General features: G+C 43.1%; 1 protein-coding gene across 2 annotated transcripts in view; it reads right to left on the reverse strand.

The window, feature by feature from the left end:
* LOC147014795 (RNA-binding protein Nova-1-like) overlaps positions 1-25,023 on the reverse strand; it is a 119,553-nt gene that overhangs the window by 68,778 nt on the left and 25,752 nt on the right. For both annotated transcript variants that reach the window (XM_085853077.1, XM_085853076.1), the window contains one exon: positions 7,685-7,828. In XM_085853077.1, coding sequence (XP_085709203.1) covers positions 7,685-7,828 — 144 coding nt within the window. The remainder of the gene's footprint in view (positions 1-7,684; positions 7,829-25,023) is intronic.

The raw sequence follows: 25,023 nt of genomic DNA on the forward strand, positions 1-25,023 counted from the left end.
GGATAATGGCTTTCGGAATTGATTTCGCGTGAACGGTACCGATTTTGAAGGTTTTTCGGTTGTTTCTGGGGAACCAAAGCGTCCCTAGCAACCATCACGATTTCCAAAGAACGAGATCATAAGATGTACCCACCACCTGAGTTTGGTCAAAATCCGCCCACGTTTACTACCAATTATGCTGATGACAAACGAACAAACATCCAAACAAACAGATAGAATTACTGACAATAAGGGTCACCTATTTCGGTGACCCAATAATAATAATCTTCTGCAGGCTTACTTATATAGACAGGCACCAGGACACACACGCACACACAGACACAGAAAACCCGATGAAGAGGTGGTATTGCAGCAAGACAAGACAGGAGAGGAGTTGAAGCTACGGTCTCTCGGTACCTTTGTATAATTGATTGCCCGACCGCACCACCAATACATTCAGGGGGAATGCTTCATGATGTGGACCTTTATAGGCCCCGCGGGGCAGGAGGCCACCCCAAAGCGTTGTCATCACCCGAATTGGGTGCTCTGATTGGCCCCGACCCCCTGCGCGGCCCGGCCGCGATGGCCGAAAAATGCAACATTCCATTTTCGGCAAGATGACTCCGCGCTGTGGAGTTGCCTCGCTCCGACCCAACGACATGATATGAATCACCCACACCAAACTCCGCGCCATGAATTGCCTTGCACGAACCCCCGGGCCATGCCCTGACGACTGGCCGAGAGTGGCGTCGGTCCTGCATGCCTGCTCGGGCGCCCCGACCAGCGCTGGTCAACGCGCCTGCTCCGTGTGTGCCACGCGGCCTGAGCTGTACAACATTTCTCCACCCGATCGCAGCTTCGCTGGCCGTAGAGGCGAGAAGACGTTCGCCATCCGTGGGGAACCTCCGCGGCCGCCAGCGAGGACCGAAGGACAGTAAGATGTGTCCAATAAGGTGTCACGAGCTAAGCGCTGGTGATGCCTTCAAACACATTCCCATGGCTCACATGGTTAGCGCACATTCGCCCGATTCTGTGATCGTGTGCACTGGGCCAACACCGATATGTGTCAGATATTGAGGGGAATGCTCGACTATAATAATTATATGGAGGTTGAGAATGAAAAGGATATAGATATAAGTGGCATTGGAGAAATGGAGGGAAAAAAGAATGCCGATTATAGCTAGTCCAGAAATGGGTTGAAAAGTTTGTGCCGCCCGTATCATGCACAACGTGGCGTGGTTGTCGTTTTACTACTATCGGTCTCGATTGAGGGATCACCTGAGGATGGGAGCTCTGTGCTGTCAATGCTCATGTGGTGTTTGAGTGCCCTTTCTAAGGTGCTGTTTCTTCCGTCTCCACGCTACGTGTTCAGTACAGCGTGGGCTTCGTGTTGAGTGTGTTTCCTGTCCATTGGGTGGAAATTACCTCGTTTGGCAGGCTGTGTTTTCTACGGAGGGGTGTCCAGCATAATGCCTGCTTGGCCTTTGCTGAGGACCCATCTCACAGCGAAGGCCGCACGTGGCTCAGATTTATCTCAGGAATAATCAGAAAAGAAGAGTAGGAATGACGTTAGAAATGAAATGAAGAAGAAATTATGTCAGCAAACCTAACTGAGATCCTCACAACGCACGCCCCTGTTGTCCCGCGAGACAAAAGGGAAGGGACTATCTACGTGTGTGTGTGTGTGCGTGTGTGCGCGTGTGTGTGTGTGTGTGTGTGTGTGTGTGTGTGTGTGTGTGTGTGTGTGTGTGTGTGTGTGTGTGTGTGTGTGTGTGTGTGTGTGTGTGTGTGTGTGTGTGTGTGTGTGTGTATATATATATATATATATATATATATATATATATATATATATATATATATATCATAACAGTCGCTGGTCACTCTGGTTGCCGCCGTCCGCCCAGCTCGGGTTCACCAAGTATTCTCAACATTATCGCAACGGTCAACTGTTTTCGGGTCTTCCCCACCAGATCCCACATCAATGTTGATACCGTGATACTGTTCAGATTGGAAGCCCGAATCGGCCCAGCATTATGCCGATTAGGCATCACATGTCAAATGCAAAAGAGACCAAGCGAGACTGACATGTGACTTGTGATCCCGGTGTTTGGTGTTCACTCACCATTGCTAATTACCCCGTAATGGGTCTTTCTTTTGATCACCTCAGGAGATCCACAACAACCAGAATTCACCCACGACCAAGTGGATTCAATAAACGAATGGTAATGGTCATAGGGTGAGAATTTGCAAGGGAGTAATCAGAAAAAATAAATGATGCAACCAACAATCAATAATCCCATTAACCCACGAACTGAATCTGTGCACCCATGAAACCAAATGAACACTTGGGAATTCCTTAATTTTCTAAGTCTTTAGTTGGGCCCGGCAGTCACTCCACGTGAGATAGACAATAGGGGAATGACAAGACAAGAGAGTTTCTGGCAAACCCGCCAAAGCCTGCAGATTTGGTCTGCACAGTACCGGTAGCTCGCAGGACAGCATGGACGGCACAGAGGATGACATCATTTGGGAGGAGGAGGCTGCAAATGATGGTGACAGCGACGGTGACTTGCTCTGCACTGATTTGGACAAGGAGTTACGTGCCGTTTTTGACGAGGAAAGCATTGACGAGGATTTCCTGGGATTTAGCTGAAAAGCTTCACCAAACTCAAACCGTCCTTTTCAGGGCCACAAATCCACAAGAAATATGTACGATACCAGTATGAATCCCTTTTCTTCCTTTATCTAGGAACAAAAAAAATCCTCTTTATAATATTAAAAATTAGAAAGAAAAATAATAACTTATTGGCGGCATCTCGTCTCTTTTCAACTTCTTGAAAATGAGAATAAGAATTGGACCAAATTAAGCGGACATGGGGGTAAGCATGTTTATACCTCCGTCACTTTGTTCCGTACAAAGTTAATGTACAAACATATTTAGATCTAAATCAGAAAATTCAATGATCAATATATTCATTTCTTTATATGCATAAAAATGAAAATATGCATAAAATTAGCATACTTGATGAATAAATAATTAGATTTTTTTTTTTTAAACAAGACTTTTTTTCACCAATTCAAGGGTATTGGCAAATTTTAAGAAGATTTTCTATCGACACACCAAATTTTGTGTCAATCAGACGTTCCATCTCCGAGATCTTTGGGGGAGGGTAGTGGTTAAAATGACACCAACCTCCACATACTTCAAAAAAGGGTTCAATAATCACCTGTCTCCAAATTATTTAAAATTACCTTTGGACTATTGATTATATCTCTTCTTTACAAATCAACAACTCTCCTTTTTATATGTTTCTCTCCCTCCTCTAACCATAAAGCCATTTGTGTGTTTGGTACTTTGTGTTTATCAATTTGTTCTTTCATCCATTCTGTCAGTCGTGTCATTGTAAGTTCCATTGCTTTATTCCATTTAATCCTTTTGTTTTGTCTATAATTTGGTCCTTTTGTAAGTAATGCATATAATTTTCTATCTTTCACTATTCTGACATCACCTGTGATAATGTGTTTATGATCTGGATCTTTTAGGAGGGAATGTTCACAATAACAATGATTTGTGTTGTTCAACCATTCCTCTACGTCTATTGATTGTACTGCATCCTTATAGTTGAAGATTTTTACTCTAATTGCATTTTGTAAAGTGTACAGAAACCTTAGTGGCTCTCTCTGTTCTATTGTTTCTGGACGTTTACCCCACACTTCCTTCTGTTGTATTTTCTCGATATTGTTTACTTCAACCCCTTTGTTATCAAACACAATTTTGATGATGTCATTGTCTTTTCTACGATTAACTTCTTTAAGTTTATCCTTGTACATTTGATGGTCAATCATATCCATAATAGCTTCCATGTGTTGGATTGCGAGTTCTTCTTTACCATCCTTTTTCATTAATCTGTTAGCAATTTGCCAAGCTCCTTTTTAGGTCATTTCTACCGAGATGACCTAATAAAGCCAGACCAAATGTCCATCCGTCCATACGTCCGTCCGTCAACAATTTTTCTTTCATATCTTGATGAAACTGAGTATGTGGGTTGAGGTCGATAAGTGTTGCACAACGATATAACTTTTGTCCCGGTTCAAGGTCAGGGTCAAGGTCACGAGGTCACGTAAGTTATAAAAATCGCCATTTTCAAAACCTATCTCGTCTGCCATTCTACAAGATATTTGGCAACTGTTTATTGATTATGATAGTAAAAAATATTATCTTGTATCTCACCGGACAGATTTTTGAATTTCCGTCCCGTTTGGCCGCCACGTAACCTGGAAGATGGTCAAAAACACCTCCCGGTACAAAGAAAACTTTTTACTTCCGATCATCATGAAATTTGGTATGTGGGTAGAGGTCGATGAGTGATACCCAACGACATTTTTCCCGGATTCGAGGTCAGGGTCAAGGTCACGAGGTCACGAAAGTTGTGAAAGTCGCCATTTTCAAAACCTATTGAGTCTGTCATTTTAGGAGATATCTGGCAACGGTTCATCAATTATGATAGTAAAAAACATTATAGAGATGACCGTCACCCCCATACGGGGGTAATTTTATTCTATTAGCTCCCGTTGGATTTTGTCCGAAACGGGGGCTTATGGATTTGGTCTCGATTTTTGTGTCCGTGCGTGCATGCGTAAGCGTCCGCAACCATACCTCGGACATGTATCAACAAATTTTATTCGTACTTGGCACAAAGACAACGCATGATGGTATACATATGCATGTCATTTTTTTTTTCCAACATCGACTATACTAAAGAAATAGAATATGTTTTTATGTATGCGTGTTTGTTTCTTTGTTTGTTAGTTTGTTCGTCCTTTATAGGCGGCCAAACTGTTGGATGGAATGAGATGAAACTTGGCATGAGTGATCTTTGGGACATGACAACGGACATAGGGGGGTCAAGTTCAAGGTCAAAGGTCACGGGGTCAAGGTCACCGGGTCAATTTCATCCGATCGAGACGGGACCAACGCCATTCGACAGATAATCAGAATTAAATGACACAGTTGATTGACGACATTCACTTCCGACTTCCGGTTTTCGAGTTATGACATCCTAAATTGACTAAAACATCAATTTTTCATGCTTGTTTGTCCTTTATAGATGGCCAAACCATTGGATACAATGAGATACCTAAGCTGTTGGGGTTAGGGTTAGGGTTAGGGTTACTTGTTAGTGTTAGGGTTATCTAACCCTAACCACAACAGCTAACCCTAACCCCAACCCCAACCCCAACCTCAACCCTAACACTGCCTTTCCATTCCCTCCCCTCATTCCCTCCCCGCCCTACGGGCGGGTACTGTCGAGTCAGATCTAAGATGGCTGACTGGCGGCCATTTTAGTTGTAAATAAAAACAATTTTCTTAAACCCGGTGTCGAACAGGTCCTCAACTATTTCTCGGACATTCTTTTACCGATTTTATTTGTACTTGGCACACAGATAATGAATGATGGCTTACACATGCATGTCTTTTTTTTGTTTGTTAGTTTGTTTGTATACCTTGCCGAGGGTCGTATGAGAGCTAACATACAACACACAGTGAGGGGGGCATGAGACAAGAGGGGCGGGAGTAGGAAGGACAAAACTGTGAAACCCAGACATTAGGAGATGTGTGGAAGGGAGAGGGATGGGGGTGGAGAACACAGGATATACAAGATGGATATTACAGGGACTTTCAGGAAGGAAAACAGGGAATTTGAAGGAGGTGGGATTGGGGTGGATTGTCGTGGGTAGAAAAGATCGAGGATTTGGATGGGGGAAGATACGAGGTGGTCGTGAACAGCTATTTTGAAGGCCTGGAGGGAAGAGTGGGATTGAACAGAGTGAGAGAATTTATTCCAAAGGCGGGGAAAAAGAGGAATGAAAGAGTGAAGGTGAGCAGTGATTCGTGATTTCGGTAGTTTTACCAGAAGGGGGTTGTTAGCGGACCCTTGAGCGCCCTGTGGAAATATGGGGGGAGGGAAAATCGCAGACAGAGCAAGGGGGGGGGGAGACCTGAGAGGAGATGGTAGAAGACAAAAAGACCATCGACCTGCCTGCGGTGAGAGAGTGAGAAGCCCAAAGACTCAGCCTCATCGCGGGAGATGCCAATGATCCGAAATACCTTTGTTTTTCGACATCAAATCCTATATGGCCGACTGGCACCAATTTTAGTTGTCAAAAAACCCAAAAACCCAGTGTCGCACACGTCCTCAACCATTTCTCGGACAAGCATTTACCAATCTTCTTCAAACTTGGCACATGGATAACGAATGATGGATTACATATGCACGTCATTTATTTTTCAATATCAGATCCAAGATGGCCGACTGACGACCATTTCAGTTATAAAAAACCCCATGTTGAACACGTCCTCACCCATTTCTCGGATATGCATTTACCGATGCTGTTCGAACTTGGCAGACAGATAAATAATGATGGCTTACACATGTACGTCATTTTTTTCTTTTGAGATCAGATCCAACATGGCCAACTGATGGCCATTTTGTTACTTAAATGTGTCCCCAACCATTTCTCAGACATGCATGGTCCGATTTTGTTCAACTTTGGCACAAGCACAGTTACATGATGGCATGCATGTGCTCCTCATTTTATTTTGTGATCTGATTAAAGATGGCCGACTGGTAGATTGGCTGCCATTTTAGTTGTACATAAAAATGGGCGAGTCCTTTGATTCCATGTAGCAAAATTACTAAAACAATGGGGGCTATGACATTTTATGTCTTTTTTTTTTTACTTGATTGTTTTTTAAAGTATCTTATGCTTTAATACCGAGCTGTGATATTGAGACGATTTTGTGGAGGTAATCAGGGCATCTTAACCTTTACAAACACTTACATTGCTGGTGTCAGGTTGATGCCAAAATGTTGAAGCTGTGCATTTTACAATACCATTTACTAAACAATCTCACATGAAATGGTAGTGTATTTGCCAATTTTATTCAATTACAATAGTTTTTCTTCTGAGCAGATTTCCATTGTCGATAAAGTATACATGTACCATGTTTCACGGTCCACATCACTTTATGTTGAATTCCCATTACTAAACAATACACACTCCAAAAATTGCTCATTTGAGGTGAGACATCTACGAACTTGTTGGAGAAAGGTACCCTGCTAGTTGATCTTAACTATATATACATATATATATATTTTTGAAGAAGAAGGAGAAGAAGAAGAAGAAGAAGAAGATGCTTCCAACCAAAAGTAAACTATCTACTCCTCTAATTTTAGCAATAAGCAAGAGCAGATCTGGTCTCAGGCCTCAGAGTCTGTTCTTGCTTTTTGCTCAAATTAGTGGAGTAGATCTCATCTATTTTTGGTTAGAAGTGCCTTCTTCTTTAAAAATGTATAATCACAACAACCCCAATCTCCCTTATCCACATATAATGATTTTACATTCAAGATATCTATATATATATATATATATATATATATATATATATATATATATATATATATATATATATATATATATATATATATATCTTCAATGGAAGATCATTGGAATTGGGAGATAAATAATATTTAAACTGACAACAGATGGTATTTTGTTGGGGCGCCTTTGGAATCATGAGAGGCACAGATATTTTCAAATGAGGAATAGCAGCAGTCATTTTCTCATGAGATTAATCCAATAATTCATCAGTAGTTTGTATCCCATGCATCGCAGGTGTTATTGGAATGCTTGTCATGCTCACCTGGATAAAAGTCCTTTGATTTTGAGAGTTTGATGGTTGCCCCCGTTTCCTTCTGGAGCTGCACGATTGTCTGCCCTGCCTTGCCAATGATAGACCCTGCTGCGTAGCTTGGCACCAGTACTTTCAGGAAGTACTGGCCCTCCTCTGTGGTGGAGATTACACAGAAAGAATTATTCTGGGAAACAAAAACAACGAAACGAGGAACACGAATTGAAGACCACAGCATCAGTGCGTGACAACAAATCCATCAGTATGGCATCGATGATCGAAGGAATAGGAAAATCAAGGCAAGACGAGGAAAGTTGGACACAGTTAGATGTTAGACCCATCACAACTATCATAAAGTGTTATTAGGACTTAGAATTCTTCTTCATTGGTATGCAGCACAAGGCTGCGGGGCACCATCATTGGCTGAGGGCACGGCTGTGCCGCTGATGCAATGCCCTCTGCTAGTTCGGGCAGGGATTTGTAATTTGTTCAGTGTGTCAGTAATAGCTCACCTCCTCTTCACGAAGGACACAATGGGATCTTTAACGTCTACCAACAAATGCTGGCAGACAGGACACTTGTTTAACATCCATCCGAGGGATGGCACACACATTGATGAATCACTCCCCAGGCAAAAATGTTACAGTTAGAACTATAGTACATGAGAGTACTACTCTCATATACTATACTTGATAACAGGTCCTACTACAGTAGTTTGCAGAGAATTACGACAGGAAAGGAATGCTATTTTTGCCTGGGCCTGCCTGTGAAACACCGGAATGACAGTTTATAGCTGGGTCGGGATTCACATCCAGGCTCGACAGCTTCGAGGTGAGTGTGTGTACCTCTCGGCCATCCTGTCAGCCTGTGACTTAGAATGATTAGAGCCTCAAACTTGTTCCTGTAAATACTGATATACCAGGCCGGTGTCATAACTATGTCAACAAAAAGAAGAAAAAACCTAACACTGGGAACACTCGTGGTACCGTGATGAACCACAGGAGTTGTGGCATTAATAGTCTGCTCAACTATGTCTGAAAATGCAGTGATTATAGGTCTTAATGTAAAAAGAGGGAAGGAAGGGAATAGCAAAGGCAGAGTGATAAAACAGAGGGTTCAGTGGCTGAGAAAGAACAACATGACACAAAAGAAAATGCAATCAATAGACATTTATCTTATATTATTCATGCACAATGAAATTATCTCAACAGATAACTCAGATGAAAATTCACAACAAAGCATGGAGCTGGAAATAAATGCAATGCTATTTTATCATCCAATTCACACTGAATGTGCGTTATTATATCAAAAATGACCACATGGTGTGTGTGTGTGTGTGTGTGTGTGTGTGTGTGTGTGTGTGTGTGTGTGTGTGTGTGTGTGTGTGTGTGTGTGTGTGTGTGTGTGTGTGTGTGTGTGTGTGTGCAGCGATTGAACATGACTATAAAGCTGCACGGATTTACCGGGGGACATTTACTCATTCATTTGCTGTGCACGTCCACGTGCAAGTCCAAATCACAGCACTGCGTCCACAATGGGGAGCCTGACGGGTGCCATTGATCTGCCTGGTCCTGGCATGGATATTGGATAGCACACCACTAAAGCCAAGAGTCGTTTTTAATCACACTTCATAAAATGCACGATGAAGGTTGTAAACTAGCATAATATAAAGAACTAGAACGGCACTCAGTGGAGCGCACACAGCTGAACAGTTTACGTTTTGTATCCAACAGGCCGGATCAGGCCGGAACAGAACACCAACAGGCCGGATCAGGCCGGAACAGAACACCAACAGGCCGGATCAGGCCGGAACAGAACACCAACAGGCCGGATCAGGCCGGAACAGAACACCAACAGGCCGGTTCAGGCCGGAACAGAACACCAACAGGCCGGATCAGGCCAGAACAGAACACCAACAGGCCGGATCAGGCCGGAACAGAACACCAACAGGCCGGATCAGGCCGGAACAGAACACCAACAGGCCGGATCAGGCCGGAACAGAACACCAACAGGCCGGATCAGGCCGGAACAGAACACCAACAGGCCGGATCAGGCCGGAACAGAACACCAACAGGCCGGATCAGGCTGGAACAGAACACCAACAGGCCGGATCAGGCCGGAACAGAACACCAACAGGCCGGATCAGGCCGGAACAGAACACCAACAGGCCGGATCTGCTGACCTGAACCAAAATCTAATCGACTCAACCTGTTCTTGTCATGTAACCAACTCTTCCACCAAGTTTTGTCATCCGGCCACAACTTTTTGAGATCTCTCTCTATCGAGTGCAGCCTGTGGCTGCTGGTTGCATCATTGGTTGGGACGTGGCTATGCCGCTGATGCAGTGTCCCCCTTACCAGTACACTGGTACTTATTTTGCCGACCTCGGAAGGATGACAGGCTGAGTCAACCTCCTGGTGTATTTTAATTCAGCGGCCAACAGGGTTTGAACTCAGGACCCTAGGATCCCAAGCCACCACCCGAACCACGAGGCCAACACCAGGCTACTTTTTGAGATCTCGTGCTATATATTGGTTGTAGCCCGATCACTCTGTAGTGAAGAATCACTTTTAAAATTCCAGTATTCGGATGCAGATCCGGGTTGTCACCAAAATCGAATCAATTCTTCGTTGTCACTCAACATGTCCATCAAGTTTCGTCCGAATCTGTCCATAACTTTTTGAGATATCCTGTTCACAGACAGGCAAACAGATAGACAGACAGGGGAGATAATATAGCCTCCGTCCACCTTCGGTGGTGGAGGTAAAAATGTTGTTTTCCACAGTCGATGAAGATACTCACGATGTCGTTGTTTTGTTTATCAAAAAGGATTAAGTCATTTGTTAAAGATCTTTGGAATACAACTCCTGCATACAGATGATGGAAATGAAGGTGAAGCTTTCAGGAAATATTTTCAGGAATAAATCTCATCTTAATGAATTTTATGGATAAAAACAGATGAAAGATGATCAAGCTTTAGATGAGGAACATCCAACCCCACACAAGTCTGGTCCCAAATTTGTTGCTCAGAATACAGCAGGATTGCCTGACCGAGTGGAATCGATAATCTCCTCCAATCAAAAACCACTATTTCGCCATGACCAGCCAACCACTGCACAATTGGTGGAAATTCTGACTCAACCTTGAACCTGCCACTCAATCGAAAAATGGTATACACAGTCTCAAGTAGCACAGCTGGGTTTGACTCCCAACCTGACTACAAACTGTCAACCTGGTTCTTTACAGGAAGGGATTTCCATTGAGTACACCACTCTTCAGAGTTTCCTGCCCAACCTTCATGGGTAGTGCATCCATGGTATTCATGCACTTTACTAATTATGGAAGCCAAAGACCAAATTTGTTATTGAATCGCAGTCAAATATGCTTTCAACGATCAGCCAATGAGTACATACAACACCTTCCCTGGAATCTGGACAATTATTAATGCACCTCAGTTGTACTCAAAACATGTTTTTAATGATATTAAGAGATCATACATATACATTTACTTCAATAACAAGGACATCATTCGAAAATAGACAAACCAATAAAGTCTATGGGATTTGAAGCCAGGGTCTCAACACAATGAGCCAAATGTTCAGGTGGGAGGAACAAACAGGCCAATCAATCAATTGTAAAAAATATACGTACATATCGGAATTCATGAAAAGAAACAAAAAAAATTTGTTTCATTTCATTAAAACTCGAAACACCTGCTCCCTTGTGGAGAAGCCTGGGACGGGATGGTGGGGGTGGGCAAATAGATTTTGTGCCGTGGCTAATAATTAATCTCCCCGTTTGCAGCAGCGGTCAGTAAACCACTTGCACGGTGGTATGTGCACAGGTGAAAATTGTAAGTCATCATCTCGATTCCCCTCGCAAGGGGAGGGGCGGGATTTTTCTTTCTTTGTATCCATGACCTGACGCTGGGCAATACCAATGCGTATGCAAAATTTGATTGAGATCGGCCTAACCCTGATTATTTTTACTTTGACTTTCAGATGTATGTACACACACACACACACACACACACACACACACACACACACACACACACACACACACACACACACACACACACACACACACACACACCTTATTTAATATAGTAAGATTATTCAAATTGAGATGTTCATGTTTTACTTCCAAAATGTATCTCCATTTCAAACCTCTCGACATTTTATTGAAAAGCAGAGTTATTAAGGAAAAGAGATGCATCATTTATATATCCATGGCACTGTATGATAACATTGCTCAGAATAAAGGCTGAATAAACAAAGTAGGGAATAAAGCTAGAATGGGTGTGTGAGAAGGTGGCATGAATTGGTAATGTGAGTTGGCTATATGGAATGTTTTTTGTAAGTCCTGAGAGTGCCCTGTAGTCTATCTTATCATGTTGTGGGCCGGGTTTCGGTGGCGATAAACGACCACAAGGTGGAGCAGTAGAGCCGTCTCCCACCGAACACCCGGAATTAAAAGGTCGTCACCCCGGATAACTCCGGAGTCGAAGGGCCACTTAAAGGACCGTGATCGCCAATTCTCTGACGGCGTGGGGTAGGGTCAATAGCCAAATTTCAATATACCTAAGTACCCACGTCGTCAAATTACTGGGGAAATCACAACATCGGCCGACTCTGTCCGAACCGAGTCGCTGTTACCGACTCGGATCCGGCGTAACAGAGCGGAGTTACCAGAGCCGCGCCGGTCCCAATGACAACTTACGGCACCAACGGCCTCACTGATTCTTAATATGCACCGTGCTAGACCAATGGGAGAAAGCACAGAAAACGAGCTGGTCCATTTAACACGAGGGTTTATTTATAACCAATAATCGGGGAGGGAAGCACACAAAGCAGAGTTATCACGAATAAGAAATGTAATGTACAACGAACACAGGGCACTTAGACAGTTTCTACTTACAGGACGACGTCACACACACACACACACACACACACACACACACACACACACACACACACACACACACACACACACACACACACACACACACGCACACACCAAAAAGAACTGGACCCCGTTGGGTCTTTATCCGGTAGAGCCTGGCTGGGGTACCTTCCCGCCTCGTGCGGTCTGGTGGAGCTTGTCCGGTGGCGGGACTCAGACCCGCCGCCAAGAATGCAGCACGAAGGACCAGGGACGATGTAACGGTCGCGAGCCAGCACGGGGACGGACCAGACAAGCACCCGCGGGTAGATGAGAACGCCAGCAGGCAAGACGAGGCTTCTTCTTCTCCTTCTCCTCCTTCTTTACGACTGGGCGAACCTTCTTTTGATGCCGGGGCGAACCTTCTTTTTGACGACGGCTCGCCACCTCGTCTTATCCTTCCCCTCCCCCGCGGGTTGAGGGCAACGCTCTGAGGTCCTCGCCTCTGGATTGGACTAGGGGGTTGTCGGGCGACTCGTGGCCGCCGTTGATTGGATGAGCTCACGGTGGGCGGAGGGAACCTCACCCCTGTTTGTGACACACTGCACGTGGGCGATGGAAGGCGATGGTGCGAAAATGAAGGATGAAGATTTAAAGATATAAAAAAATCCTGACTATAAAAGTAACTCGTAGCGCACACACGAAATTCCCATTAGACAGGACGGGGCCCTGACTATAAACACATACTTATTGAAATAACTGAACTGCGGGAAATGCTGTCATTCTGTGTGCAAATGGCTTCCAGATTCGTAACAATATTAGCTTTAAATTCTGCTTTTAATTCTGATTCTGCTTCTGCTTTTTTAAATCTTGAATCTCCACCAATGCGACTCGTGCTTGCAGACAAGTCCTTTGGCCTAACATCAATACGAAAGACGGATGACACATTGATGCCTCGACCTGCCTGCAAAACACCAGGATGGCAGTTTATAGCTGGGATAACCCTCAAACCCAGACTAGACAGCTCAGAGGGGAGTGTGCATCGCTCCAACCTATCTTACCAACCCCATAAATATATCTGAAACTATAAGGGCACTCGGTAAAGTGCATACCTCCACCACGTAATGCCTGATTCCCGAGAACATATCAGGCCCAATACATGTTTGAAATATCATGCTCTACAGTACTATATCGTTTTTGGCCCTATCTCTCAATGGTGAAGAATCACTTTAGAAATTAAATAATTCTCGTATCCAGATCTGGATCCGGATATTCACCAAAAATCTAATCAGTTCATCCTTGCTACATACCCAACCTGTCCACCAAGTTTCGTCTGAATCCGTCCCCAACTTTTTGAGATATCATTTTTATCCCGATCTCTCAATGGTGAAGAATCACTTTAAAAAGTCCCATAGTCGGATCTGGATCCAGATATTCACCAAAATCTAATCAATTTGTCGTGGTCACACACCCAACATGTACACCAAGTTTCGTCCGAATCTGTCCACACTTTTTGAGATGTCGTGCTGTATATCGTTTTTGGCCTTATCTCTCAATGGTGAAGAATCACTTTAAAAATCCCACTAGTCAGATCTGGATCCAGATCTTCACCAAAATCTAATCAGTTCATTCTTGTCACACACAATCTGTCCACAAAATTTCATCTGGATCCGTCCACAACTTTGAGATATCCTGTATACAAAGAGACAACCAAGCAAACAGAGAAACAGACAGAAAGGGGTGAAAAGATAACCTCCTTCACCTTCGGTGGTGGAGATAACAAGAAAAAGAGCAATCAGAGATTGCAGACCCTCGCCAGGACTTTTTTGTGGTGTTTGTGTAGTTTTGTGTTGTGTTCGTGTCCTGGTGTGTTACATAATAAATAATAGATATAACTGGAGCTACCACTTTTTAACTGCTGGCAGTGATGACCAGATAACCAAGATGTCCCATTTTGATGCAACCCCTCTTTGATTGGACACTTGACCCTGACCCATGACTTTATTGTTATTCAATTCAATTCAGAAGGGAATTAAAAATACTGCATTCGAGTTATCAGAAGGTACCCGAACATGAAAAAGCAAAGATGAAGTCGTCAGGAGGAACTTGGATAGGATTTGGGTTTCAGCTGTTCCTCCTTGCACTCAAACTCATCCAGGCACAGCCAAGTGAGCCTTTACTTATTCAAAAAAATAAAAAAAATAAATAATTCTGGCTGCCAGACCATGCGTCCAATCAGGTTGAAATTTAAAACCTATATTCTTCATCTCCACTATATCATAATTGTGAGTTTCACTTCGATCAATGAAGCGGTTCAAGAGAAATATATATTTTTAAAGATTTCAAACATTCCAATAGGGCTGCCGGATCATGTGACCTATCAATTATTCGTGAACAAGCTGGTGTCCCCAAGGTTTGGGAACATATGTGTGTGAAGTTTCCCCTCGATCTGTCCAGCCATTCTGGAGAAGTTTTTATAGGTTTTCGAGTAAATCCAGCATGGCTGCCAAATCATGTGACCTATGATATTATAGATGTGAACATTTTGTTCCTCATGGATAGGCAGTCATACATGTGAAGTTTTGCATCAATTTGTTCAACCGTTTCAGAGGATATTCTTGAAGTTTATTTATATATATATGTATGTATATATATATATATATATATATATATATATATATATATATATATATATATGTATATGTATATGTATATGTATATGTGTATATATATATATATATATATATATATATATATGTATATGTATATGTATATGTATATGAATATATATATATATATATATATATATATATATATATATATATATATATATATATATATATATATATATATATATATCTTCTTCTTCTTTCGGCTGCTCCCGTTCCGGGTCGCCACAGCGGATCATCCGTATGATCCGCATAGTGATTTGGCACATGTTTTATGCCGGATGCCCTTCCTAACGCAACCCTGGTCGCCTCTTACGACACAGGGATATGGTACACCTATTTTAACCGGGGTATACACCGGCCCAGTATACTGGTACTCATTTCGCTGACCTCGGAAGGATGACAGGCTGAGTCAACCCCCTGGTGTATTAATTCATTGACCCAACGGGGTTTGAACTCAGGACCTTTTGGATCCCAAGCCGCTGCCCTAACCACTGCGCCAACACCAGGATATATATATATATATATATATATATATATATATATATATATATATATATATATATATATATATATATATATATATATATATATATATCTGCCGAACCACGTGACTGATGAGTGATGACGTCAATGTTTTTCTGTCGATTAGTTTATCCCTCTGACACACAAAAATTTTCATACTGCTTGGATGTAGCGTTCTATGTATGCAATTATGACATTATAAAGAATCACACATTCCCCATGTGGAGTACTTGCCATGTTCCAAGTTTCGATTTTTTTTCCTTGGTGCAGTTTTGGAGATATCAAGGTCCAAGTTATTTCCTTTTTTCCCAAAATAGCTGCCACACCACGTGACCTATGACATCATAATTATCATTTAAACATTCTACATGAGTGGTCGCTCCTATGGTGAAAATTTTGTGTCAATCCGACAAGCAGTTGCAGAGAAAAACACTCACGTTCTATGCAGACAAAAAAACAAGGAAGATGCCATGCATCGCATGATACTTGCGAAATCTATAAAACAACTTTGACCTCAAAAATAATTGTGGTTGAATTCAGTGACCTGATATGCAGCTCCTCTTCAAATTTCAAGTCAATCAGATGAACATTGTAGATTTTAGAAATCTTACCTAAGTTGTTGACCTTTTGGCCGAAGCTGACTGCAAAAATAATTGATGGTTGAATTCAATGACCAAATCTGCAACTCCTTTTCAAATTTCAAGTCAATCCAATGAAAATTGAGGATTTTAGAAATTGCACCTAAGTTGGTGACCTTTGGCCTCTATTGGCCTTTTCGTCTATGTTGACCTCAAAAATAATTGATGGTTGAATTCAGTGAGCTGATATGCAACTCCTGTTCAAATTTCAAGTCAATCGAAGGAAAATTGACACTTTTAGAAATTTGAGAAAGTTGTTGCCTTTACCATTTGATAACCTTTTGACTTCACAAATAAATAGGATTCTGTCAGACCACAAACTCTACCATTTGGTGAAGTTTCGTGAAGATCAGTTTAAAATTATGACCTGTAGGCGATTAAAGGTGAGCGGAAACAAAAACAAACGGAAACGATCGACATGCTTGCCAAAAGTTTTTTTTTTTTGTCGTCTCAATGCGACAAGCGGTTGTGGAAAAAAAAACACGAAAGTTCTGTGTGGACAGACCCTAACAGAACCCTAACAGATAGACAGACAGACAAATGGACCCAAATGCAATGCCCTCCTCTGGCAAGGGGAATTAGTATAATGAAACATCTCATGCTGGTATTTCATAGTTATAAATCACCACTTGTTTATGTCATTCAGTAAGAAAGTTTTTTTTGAACCAAATAATGTTGTTTCTTTGTTTTTTTTCTTGTATTTGAACAGGATATCCAAGAACGTGTTTGCTTTCATATTTGCCCCATGCACACCGAGCAAAAAGTGGAGTTAAGCAATGGTTTATATCCATCTGTCCGTCTGTCTGTAAACGTCAGGTAATGATCGAGGAACAACTTATTTAAATTGAATGTTACATTTTGAACACAAATCGGAACATGAATCGGAAAACAAACCTGTAACTTAGCATAGCAGTACTTTCGCTCTGAATTTGAAACAAACCCTTAATTTAGCAGTACTTTCGCTCTGAATTTGAAACAAACCTGTAATTTAGCAGTACTTTCGCTCTGAATTTGAAACAAACCTGTAATTTAACAGTACTTTCGCTCTGAATTTGAAACAAACCTGTAATTTAGCAGTACTTTCGCTCTGAATTTGAAACAAACCTGTAATTTAGCAGTACTTTCGCTCTGAATTTGAAACAAACCTGTAATTTAGCAGTACTTTCGCTCTGAATTTGATACAAACTTGTAATTTAGCAGTACTTTTGCTCTGAATTTGAAACAAACCTGTAATTTAGCAGTACTTTCGCTCTGAATTTGAAACAAACCTGTAATTTAGCAGTACTTTCACTCTGAATTTGAAACAAACCTGTAATTTAGCAGTACTTTCACTCTGAATTTGATACAAACCTGTAATTTAGCAGTACTTTCACTCTGAATTTGATACAAACTTGTAATTTAGCAGTACTTTTGCTCTGAATTTGAAACAAACCTGTAATTTAGCAGTACTTTCGCTCTGAATTTGAAACAAACCTGTAATTTAGCAGTACTTTCACTCTGAATTTGAAACAAACCTGTAATTTAGCAGTACTTTCACTCTGAATTTGATACAAACCTGTAATTTAGCAGTACTTTCGCTCTGAATTTGAAACAAACCTGTAATTTAGCAGTACTTTCACTCTGAATTTGATACAAACCTGTAATTTAGCAGTACTTTCGCTCTGAATTTGAAACAAACCTGTAATTTAGCAGTACTTTCGCTCTGAATTTGAAACAAACCTGTAATTTAGCAGTACTTTCGCTCTGAATTTGAAACAAACCTGTAATTTAGCAGTACTTTCACTCTGAATTTGATACAAACTTGTAATTTAGCAGTACTTTTGCTCTGAATTTGAAACAAACCTGTAATTTAGCAGTACTTTCGCTCTGAATTTGAAACAAACCTGTAATTTAGCAGTACTTTCACTCTGAATTTGAAACAAACCTGTAATTTAGCAGTACTTTCACTCTGAATTTGATACAAACCTGTAATTTAGCAGTACTTTCGCTCTGAATTTGAAACAAACCTGTAATTTAGCAGTACTTTCGCTCTGAATTTGAAACAAACTTGTAATTTAGCAGTACTTTCACTCTGAATTTGATACAAACCTGTAATTTAGCAGTACTTTCGCTCTGAATTTGAAACAAACCTGTAATTTAGCAGTACTTTCGCTCTGAATTTGAAACAAACCTGTAATTTAGCAGTACTTTCACTCTGAATTTGAAACAAACCTGTAATTTAGCAGTACTTTCACTCTGAATTTGATACAAACCTGTAATTTAGCAGTACTTTCGCTCTGAATTTGAAACAAACCTGTAATTTAGCAGTACTTTCGCTCTGAATTTGAAACACACCTGTAATTTAGCAGTACTTTCGCTCAGAATTTGCTCCGACCGCACATGCGCAGAGAGGAGCGAGATCCCTTTTTTTACTATCTACCTGCCTGGCAGTCAAACAAAATTGCAAAAAATCATTCCACATGGAAACTTACTGTTTTTTAGGACATTATAAAGGACACAAACAACAGGCATGAACAATGATCCATCCATTCCATCCATTGGGACCATACTCTGTGCAGAGCGTTGGTGCTGCCTAAGCAGTCTCCTGGACTATTGGGCACAATCCTGGAGAGATCACCACTCCAACACAGGGTACCAGCAAGCCAGTACTCATTTTGCCAACCTCAGAAGGATGACAGGCTGTCAATCACACCTTGTATCAGTTCAACAGCCGATCAAAATTTGAACTCAGGACCCAAGGATCCCAAGCCCAACACTGTAGCCATTAAGCCAACACCAGGCATATAAACAATCATGTAATGTGTTAAATAAGGTGGTGTAATAGATACTATATCAATGGTGGTAAATTCCAGAATTAATTTATTCATACGACTTCTAAAATATCCATTTTATTTTAATTGAATTACATACTTGAACACTGAAGAACGCAAATCACATTCTTTGCACTTTTAAATGTTAAATAAGGTGGTGCATAAGGGTGATGTATAAGACTGCTTCAGTTATGCAAAACCACCAGAATTTTTTTTAACGATCTTTAAAATCATTATTTTATTTAAATTGAAGTACAGTACTGTATATACCTGAACACTGTATGGGGTATTGTGTTCTATGAACTCTGTAGTGTTTCATGCTATTGTTTTGTGTCATCACAAATATTTAGCAACAAATTATGTGACGTCAAACACCGAAAAACTTGATTACCATGATAGTGTATATTTTGTTATTCTTCTCCTCCCTTTTTGCCCCACATATCCACATTCTCCGACAGATATACTGTACCAAAAATTCACGATAACATATCTCCCACACCTGCTCTACCTCACAGATGTTGTGATTTTTGTTGGAGTTTGTTTTTTTAAGATTCTTTTAGGAATTACGAAGTAAAGTATCACCTGAGTTTGTGGATTTAGAGGAGTTACACAAGACAGACGTGCGGTGGAGTGTTAATAACGATTCATACTGCCTCATCAAAATGCTTCTGTATAGAATAACATTGAATATGGAAACAAAATAACGTCTGAAATCCATTTTCCACCGATCGTACTATAAAATATATACCGCCCAAAGACAAGCACCACCCGGAAGCATCCGGAGCCAAGTTATCCGGAGAGAAACTCCCATCCAGACACGTCTGGAGACAAACCCCACCCAGACATAACCAGTGTGTGTGAGAGAGAGAGAGAGAGAGAGAGAGAGAGAGAGAGAGAGAGAGAGAGAGAGAGAGAGAGAGAGAGAGAGAGAGAGAGAGAGAGAGAGAGAGAGAGAGAGAGAGAGAGAGACAGACAGACAGACAGACAGACAGACAGACAGACAGACAGACAGACAGACAGACAAACAGACAGAGAGAAAAAAATATATATGTTATGCTTTATGAGCAACAAACACACACATTAGTGCTTGGCCGATATCGGCAATTTTTGAGGAATCGGCAGGTTGGAGTCAGTGTGATTACCGACTGCAGTACATACTGCATACAACCCAGAAACCCTGAGTGACTTTCATCGAAAAACAACTTTGCGTTTATATAGATGTTTCAGGGCAATGTGCACATTCATATTCATAAACAGCTGCTTGTGACGGGTGAGAAAAAAGAATTGGCTCGGTAATTTAGAAAAGATGATAATACAGTATGGGCTCGGAAATTGGGTTTTACTTCAAAACAACTGCTCAGGATGACGGAGCACGAAGCACTCGCTCAGGATGACGGAGCACGAAGCAGTCGCACAGGATGGCGGAGCACGAAGCAGTCGCTCAGGATGACGGAGCACGAAGCAGTCGCTCAGGATGACGGAGCACGAAGCAGTCGCTCAGGATGATGGAGCACAAAGCAGTCGCTCAGGATGAAGGAGCACGAAGCACACGCTCAGGATGATGGAGCACAAAGCAGTCGCTCAGGATGACGGAGCACAAAGCACTCACTCAGAATGACGGATCATGAAGCACTTGCTCAGGGTGACGAAGCACTCGCTCAGGATGACGAAGCACTCGCTCAGGATGACGAAGCACTTGCACAGGATGATGGAGCACAAGGCACTCGCTCAGGATGAAGGAGCATGAAGCACTCACTTAGTGATGAAGCATGAACCACTCGCTCTGAATGACAGAGCACACACCCCTCGCTTTGAATGAAGTGGTGCAGAAAAAGTGGCCACAGTGAGTGAACGATTCACTCAGAATGACATAGTGTTGCAGGGCCGGGTATCGGCTGCAAGCACGACTGCTAGATGGAGCAGCAGAGTCGGCTCCACCGAACACCCGGAATTTAGATCGTACCTTTTTGGAAAACTCCGAAAAGTACGGGTACCTGATCGGACCGAAGTTCGCCAATAGGTCGACCACGTGGGGTAGGGTCGATTGCCAATTTCAATTTACCTAAATACCCACGTCGTCCAACTACTGGGGAAATTCACCCTCGACGGTGCTCGTATGGAACGAGCTGCTAGCGTACTCGAACCATGTGTGACCCGAGCGGGCGGTCACCAAAGTCCCGTCGGTCCAAATGTCCCGTTGCAGTGGCAACAACCTGGCTAGTTCTCTAACACGCACCATGTTAAACCAATAAAAGAAACACAAAACGAACTGATACATTTAACACATGGGGTTTATTTCTAACACAATAGGGAAATGAGGGGAGCATGTAAGGGCAGAGTTATCCGAATATAGAAGGCACGTATGTACTTATACAATTTCCGAGCTATTGGACTGGCGCCACAAACACACACACACACACACACACACACACACACACACACACACACACACACACACACACACACACACACAATAATCGGACCCAAAGCGGTCTTTATTGAGGCCTCCAGCTCGGAGGGTAAGCGAGCTGAAGACCAGATTCTGCCTCGGACCTGTCCACCTCGTGTGATCTTTGCGATCTTGGGGGGAAGGGACTCGAATCCGCAACCACGACCGTCTGCAGGGCCCTCGTCGACAACCACTCACTGGCCCTGGATGCCAGGTTAGAAACTGCCTGGACTGAAACATCCTCTCCCACCAGGGATGTCTCGCACACGATCCTCCAAACTCGCGAATTCTCCTGCCACGAGCACACAGTCTCCCTCTCTCCCCTTGTCCAGACCACCCCCCTTTTTGTGCTCAGGCGCAAGAGACCTCCTTTTTTCACCACTCTCCTCCTCATTGGACGGTCTGTTCTCGGACGACTCATCGCGGCCTCCCGATTGGCTGGGGCCGAACACTCTATCTGGCTAAGGCGGAGCCAGCCTGAGGTGCTGAGCTTCCTGATTGGGCAAGGGGCACTCCCCTGCCCTCCTAGGCGGAGTCTCGATCTGAGGTGATGAGGTTCCTGGTTGGACAAGGGGCATGCCCCTGCCCTTCTGGGCGGAGTCTCTGAGGTGATGGAAATCTGAGTCAATCTGAGGTGATGGAAATCTCCGCCCCCGTACGTGATGGAACACACGTGGACAATGGCGTCGAGCAGAGCGAGGGGAAGATGATGCTGGCGTTGATGGTGGTGTAAAAATAAAAGAGAACCCTGACTATCAAAGTAACTCACAGCACGAGCACATTTATTCACCCATTAGACTAGGGACGGGGAGCTATCTATCCACATTTACTTATCGAAATAACTGAGCTATAGGAACCTGAAGGTCTGTGTGCTCATGGCTTCCAGATTCGCAACAATAGCACGGTACTGCTATCAGCAAGTGGCTTAAGCACTCAAGCAAGCATTCCAATTGAATGGTAGATAAGGAATATCTGGCCAGGCTGTGGCTGCATACCATAAAGGATCCCTGTAACTTTAAAGCCAGTCATCACCGAACCCGCAGCAGTTAAAGAAATTGAATGAATTTGTTCAAATAATGACTTTATCCACAAAAGAGTTGCTGTTTAATGTAGAACAACTTTGGAGACATCGCAAAGTTTAATCACCCGTAAAATAAACATTGCAGATAATTTGCCACGTTGCCTGCTCATCTGTACACGCGTCACGTGGTACATCGGTTTGCACTCTGTGCAAATGTTATAACTTTATTTTAAAATGTCTATTTTCACAAGATTTGCTTGGAATCCCTGGAGAGCACCTCGCGAAACCTCCGGAAATATAGACACAGAACTGGCAGACACTATGGATAAGCAGTCCCTCTGGGGGACAGGGCATGAGGTCTTGGAGTGAATGCATAAAATCATACAGCTCAATGAAGCTGATTCATTTTGGCACATTCCTAAATCTTTTGTTCACTCAATATAATTCTCCACCTGGTGTTGGTTTCATGGTTGGGGTGGTGGGCTTGGGATCCTAGGGTCCTGAGTTCAAATCCTGCTCAGCTGTTGAATTAATACCAGGTGGGGTTGACAGCCTGTCATCCTTTTGAGGTTGGCAAAATGAGTTTCAGCTTGCTGGGATGATTGAGCCATTGGAGTATCCTGTGTTGGAGTGATGACCTGTCCAGGATTGTGCCCAATAGCCCAAGAGACTGCTTTGGCAGCACCAATGCTCTGCACAGAGTATGGTCCCAATGTATTGGATGGAATATAATTCTCCAAACAGTAGAAAAAGATCAGTTTAATGCTTTGGAAATTTCACATTTTCTTGTGTATATATGGAGAAGGAGGGAACATATCCTTGCTTGCTGAAAGTAAATAGGTATATTGGCTTATCCTTATTCAATTATGGTAAGTTTCTTAAAACTCTTTGTACAGATATCATAAAGGACATTTTGGGAACTGACTGCGCATGTTCCTCTTCCCCTTTTTTATATGGTCCTTGTGGACACGTAGTTTCTGGTGATTTGAATATAAGTAGGAATAGTGAAAATACGGATCAGATGAAAATGGGAGCTAAATATAGGGAACCATTAACTCAACCTTGGAGCTTCATTAGGTCTTCAAATGTGGATTCTGTCTCTAATTTTGTTAACAAAATGTGCACCAATTTTAAGTTATCTGAAAACAGTTACAATGCATGGTTTAACAGAGTTGTGTCCTGGATAATAATGTTGCGAATTCGCGCCCGCCGGCGTGCGATCGGCCGCTCGACTCGAATGGCGGCCGCCTCGCCCACCGGACGGACAATTCTGTCGTGACCCTCCGGGAACTATCTATTGCCCGGAGCCAGTCACGGGTGGGCCTTTCGACCTCACCACGATCGTGCCAATCACGATGCCACGATAGGGTTGTTCGCCAAACTTGACCTACCTAAGTACCCACGTGGATGGTAAACCGGGCGATCGTACCTCGCCGCAGGTCGACTCTGGACACGAACCGCTTAAGCGGTCCGTTCCGTGCTATCGGGATAACCGAGCGGTGTTATCGTCGGCCTCGACGGTTCCGATTAATTATCGGGCGTATTAAGCCCACTACGAACCCTTTACGTGAAGCAAGATGGAGATTCAAACGAAGGAAAGGACGCAGCGAAACGGGGAACAATTCAACATAATGCACATTTATTACCCAGCCCACGAAAAGCACACATATACAGTCAAACAGTCAGAATGCACATATATCAATTTAAAACAAAAACAACAATGCAGAGCTACGACCGAATGCGCGAACACATGGCAACACTTATACAGTTTTACTTCACAGACGGCGCTGACACACATTTACTCAAAACAAAGGAAAGAAGCCACCCTCATAGACAAGGGGGCAGACGGGCCCGTCGGCCAATGTGTGCGCGGGACCTGAAGGAGCGGTCACGTCCGCGAGACCGGGTGGGTCTTACCCGTGTCCTCGTGACGAGCCACAAATGTGGCTGCCCGGCGGTGTCCCGACTTCGTGCTCCTTCGCGGGTTTCATTGGCACCGCTTGGAGTGGGGTGGGAACGGGGCCCCCTTTTTGCACTATCTCAGCGCGGGGGAAAGGGGGAAATTGTTGATGCCCTGGGGGAGGAGAATGGGTGGCTGGCTTGGGTTCCGCGACGAGCGATCCCACCGCGACCTCGTCGCCGACCGCAGTCTTCCCTGCCTCGGACCCGAGCTCCTTGGCCTCCTCCCACAATTCTCCTCAGCCGACTGCAGAAACCACCTTGACGCATTCGCCTCCCGACTCCACTCCGCTCTCCAACCCGACTTGGCTGCCAAAACTCTCTGCTTCTGCCAAAACTTCCTGCCCTTCCAAAACTTTCTGCCTTTCTGCCACGATTCGCCTTGTGCTCGGCGCT

Source organism: Eptatretus burgeri, chromosome 13, assembly GCF_056783735.1.
Source record: "Eptatretus burgeri isolate ZD-2024b chromosome 13, Ebu_testis_v1, whole genome shotgun sequence".
NCBI classification, from domain to species: Eukaryota; Metazoa; Chordata; class Myxini; order Myxiniformes; family Myxinidae; genus Eptatretus; species Eptatretus burgeri.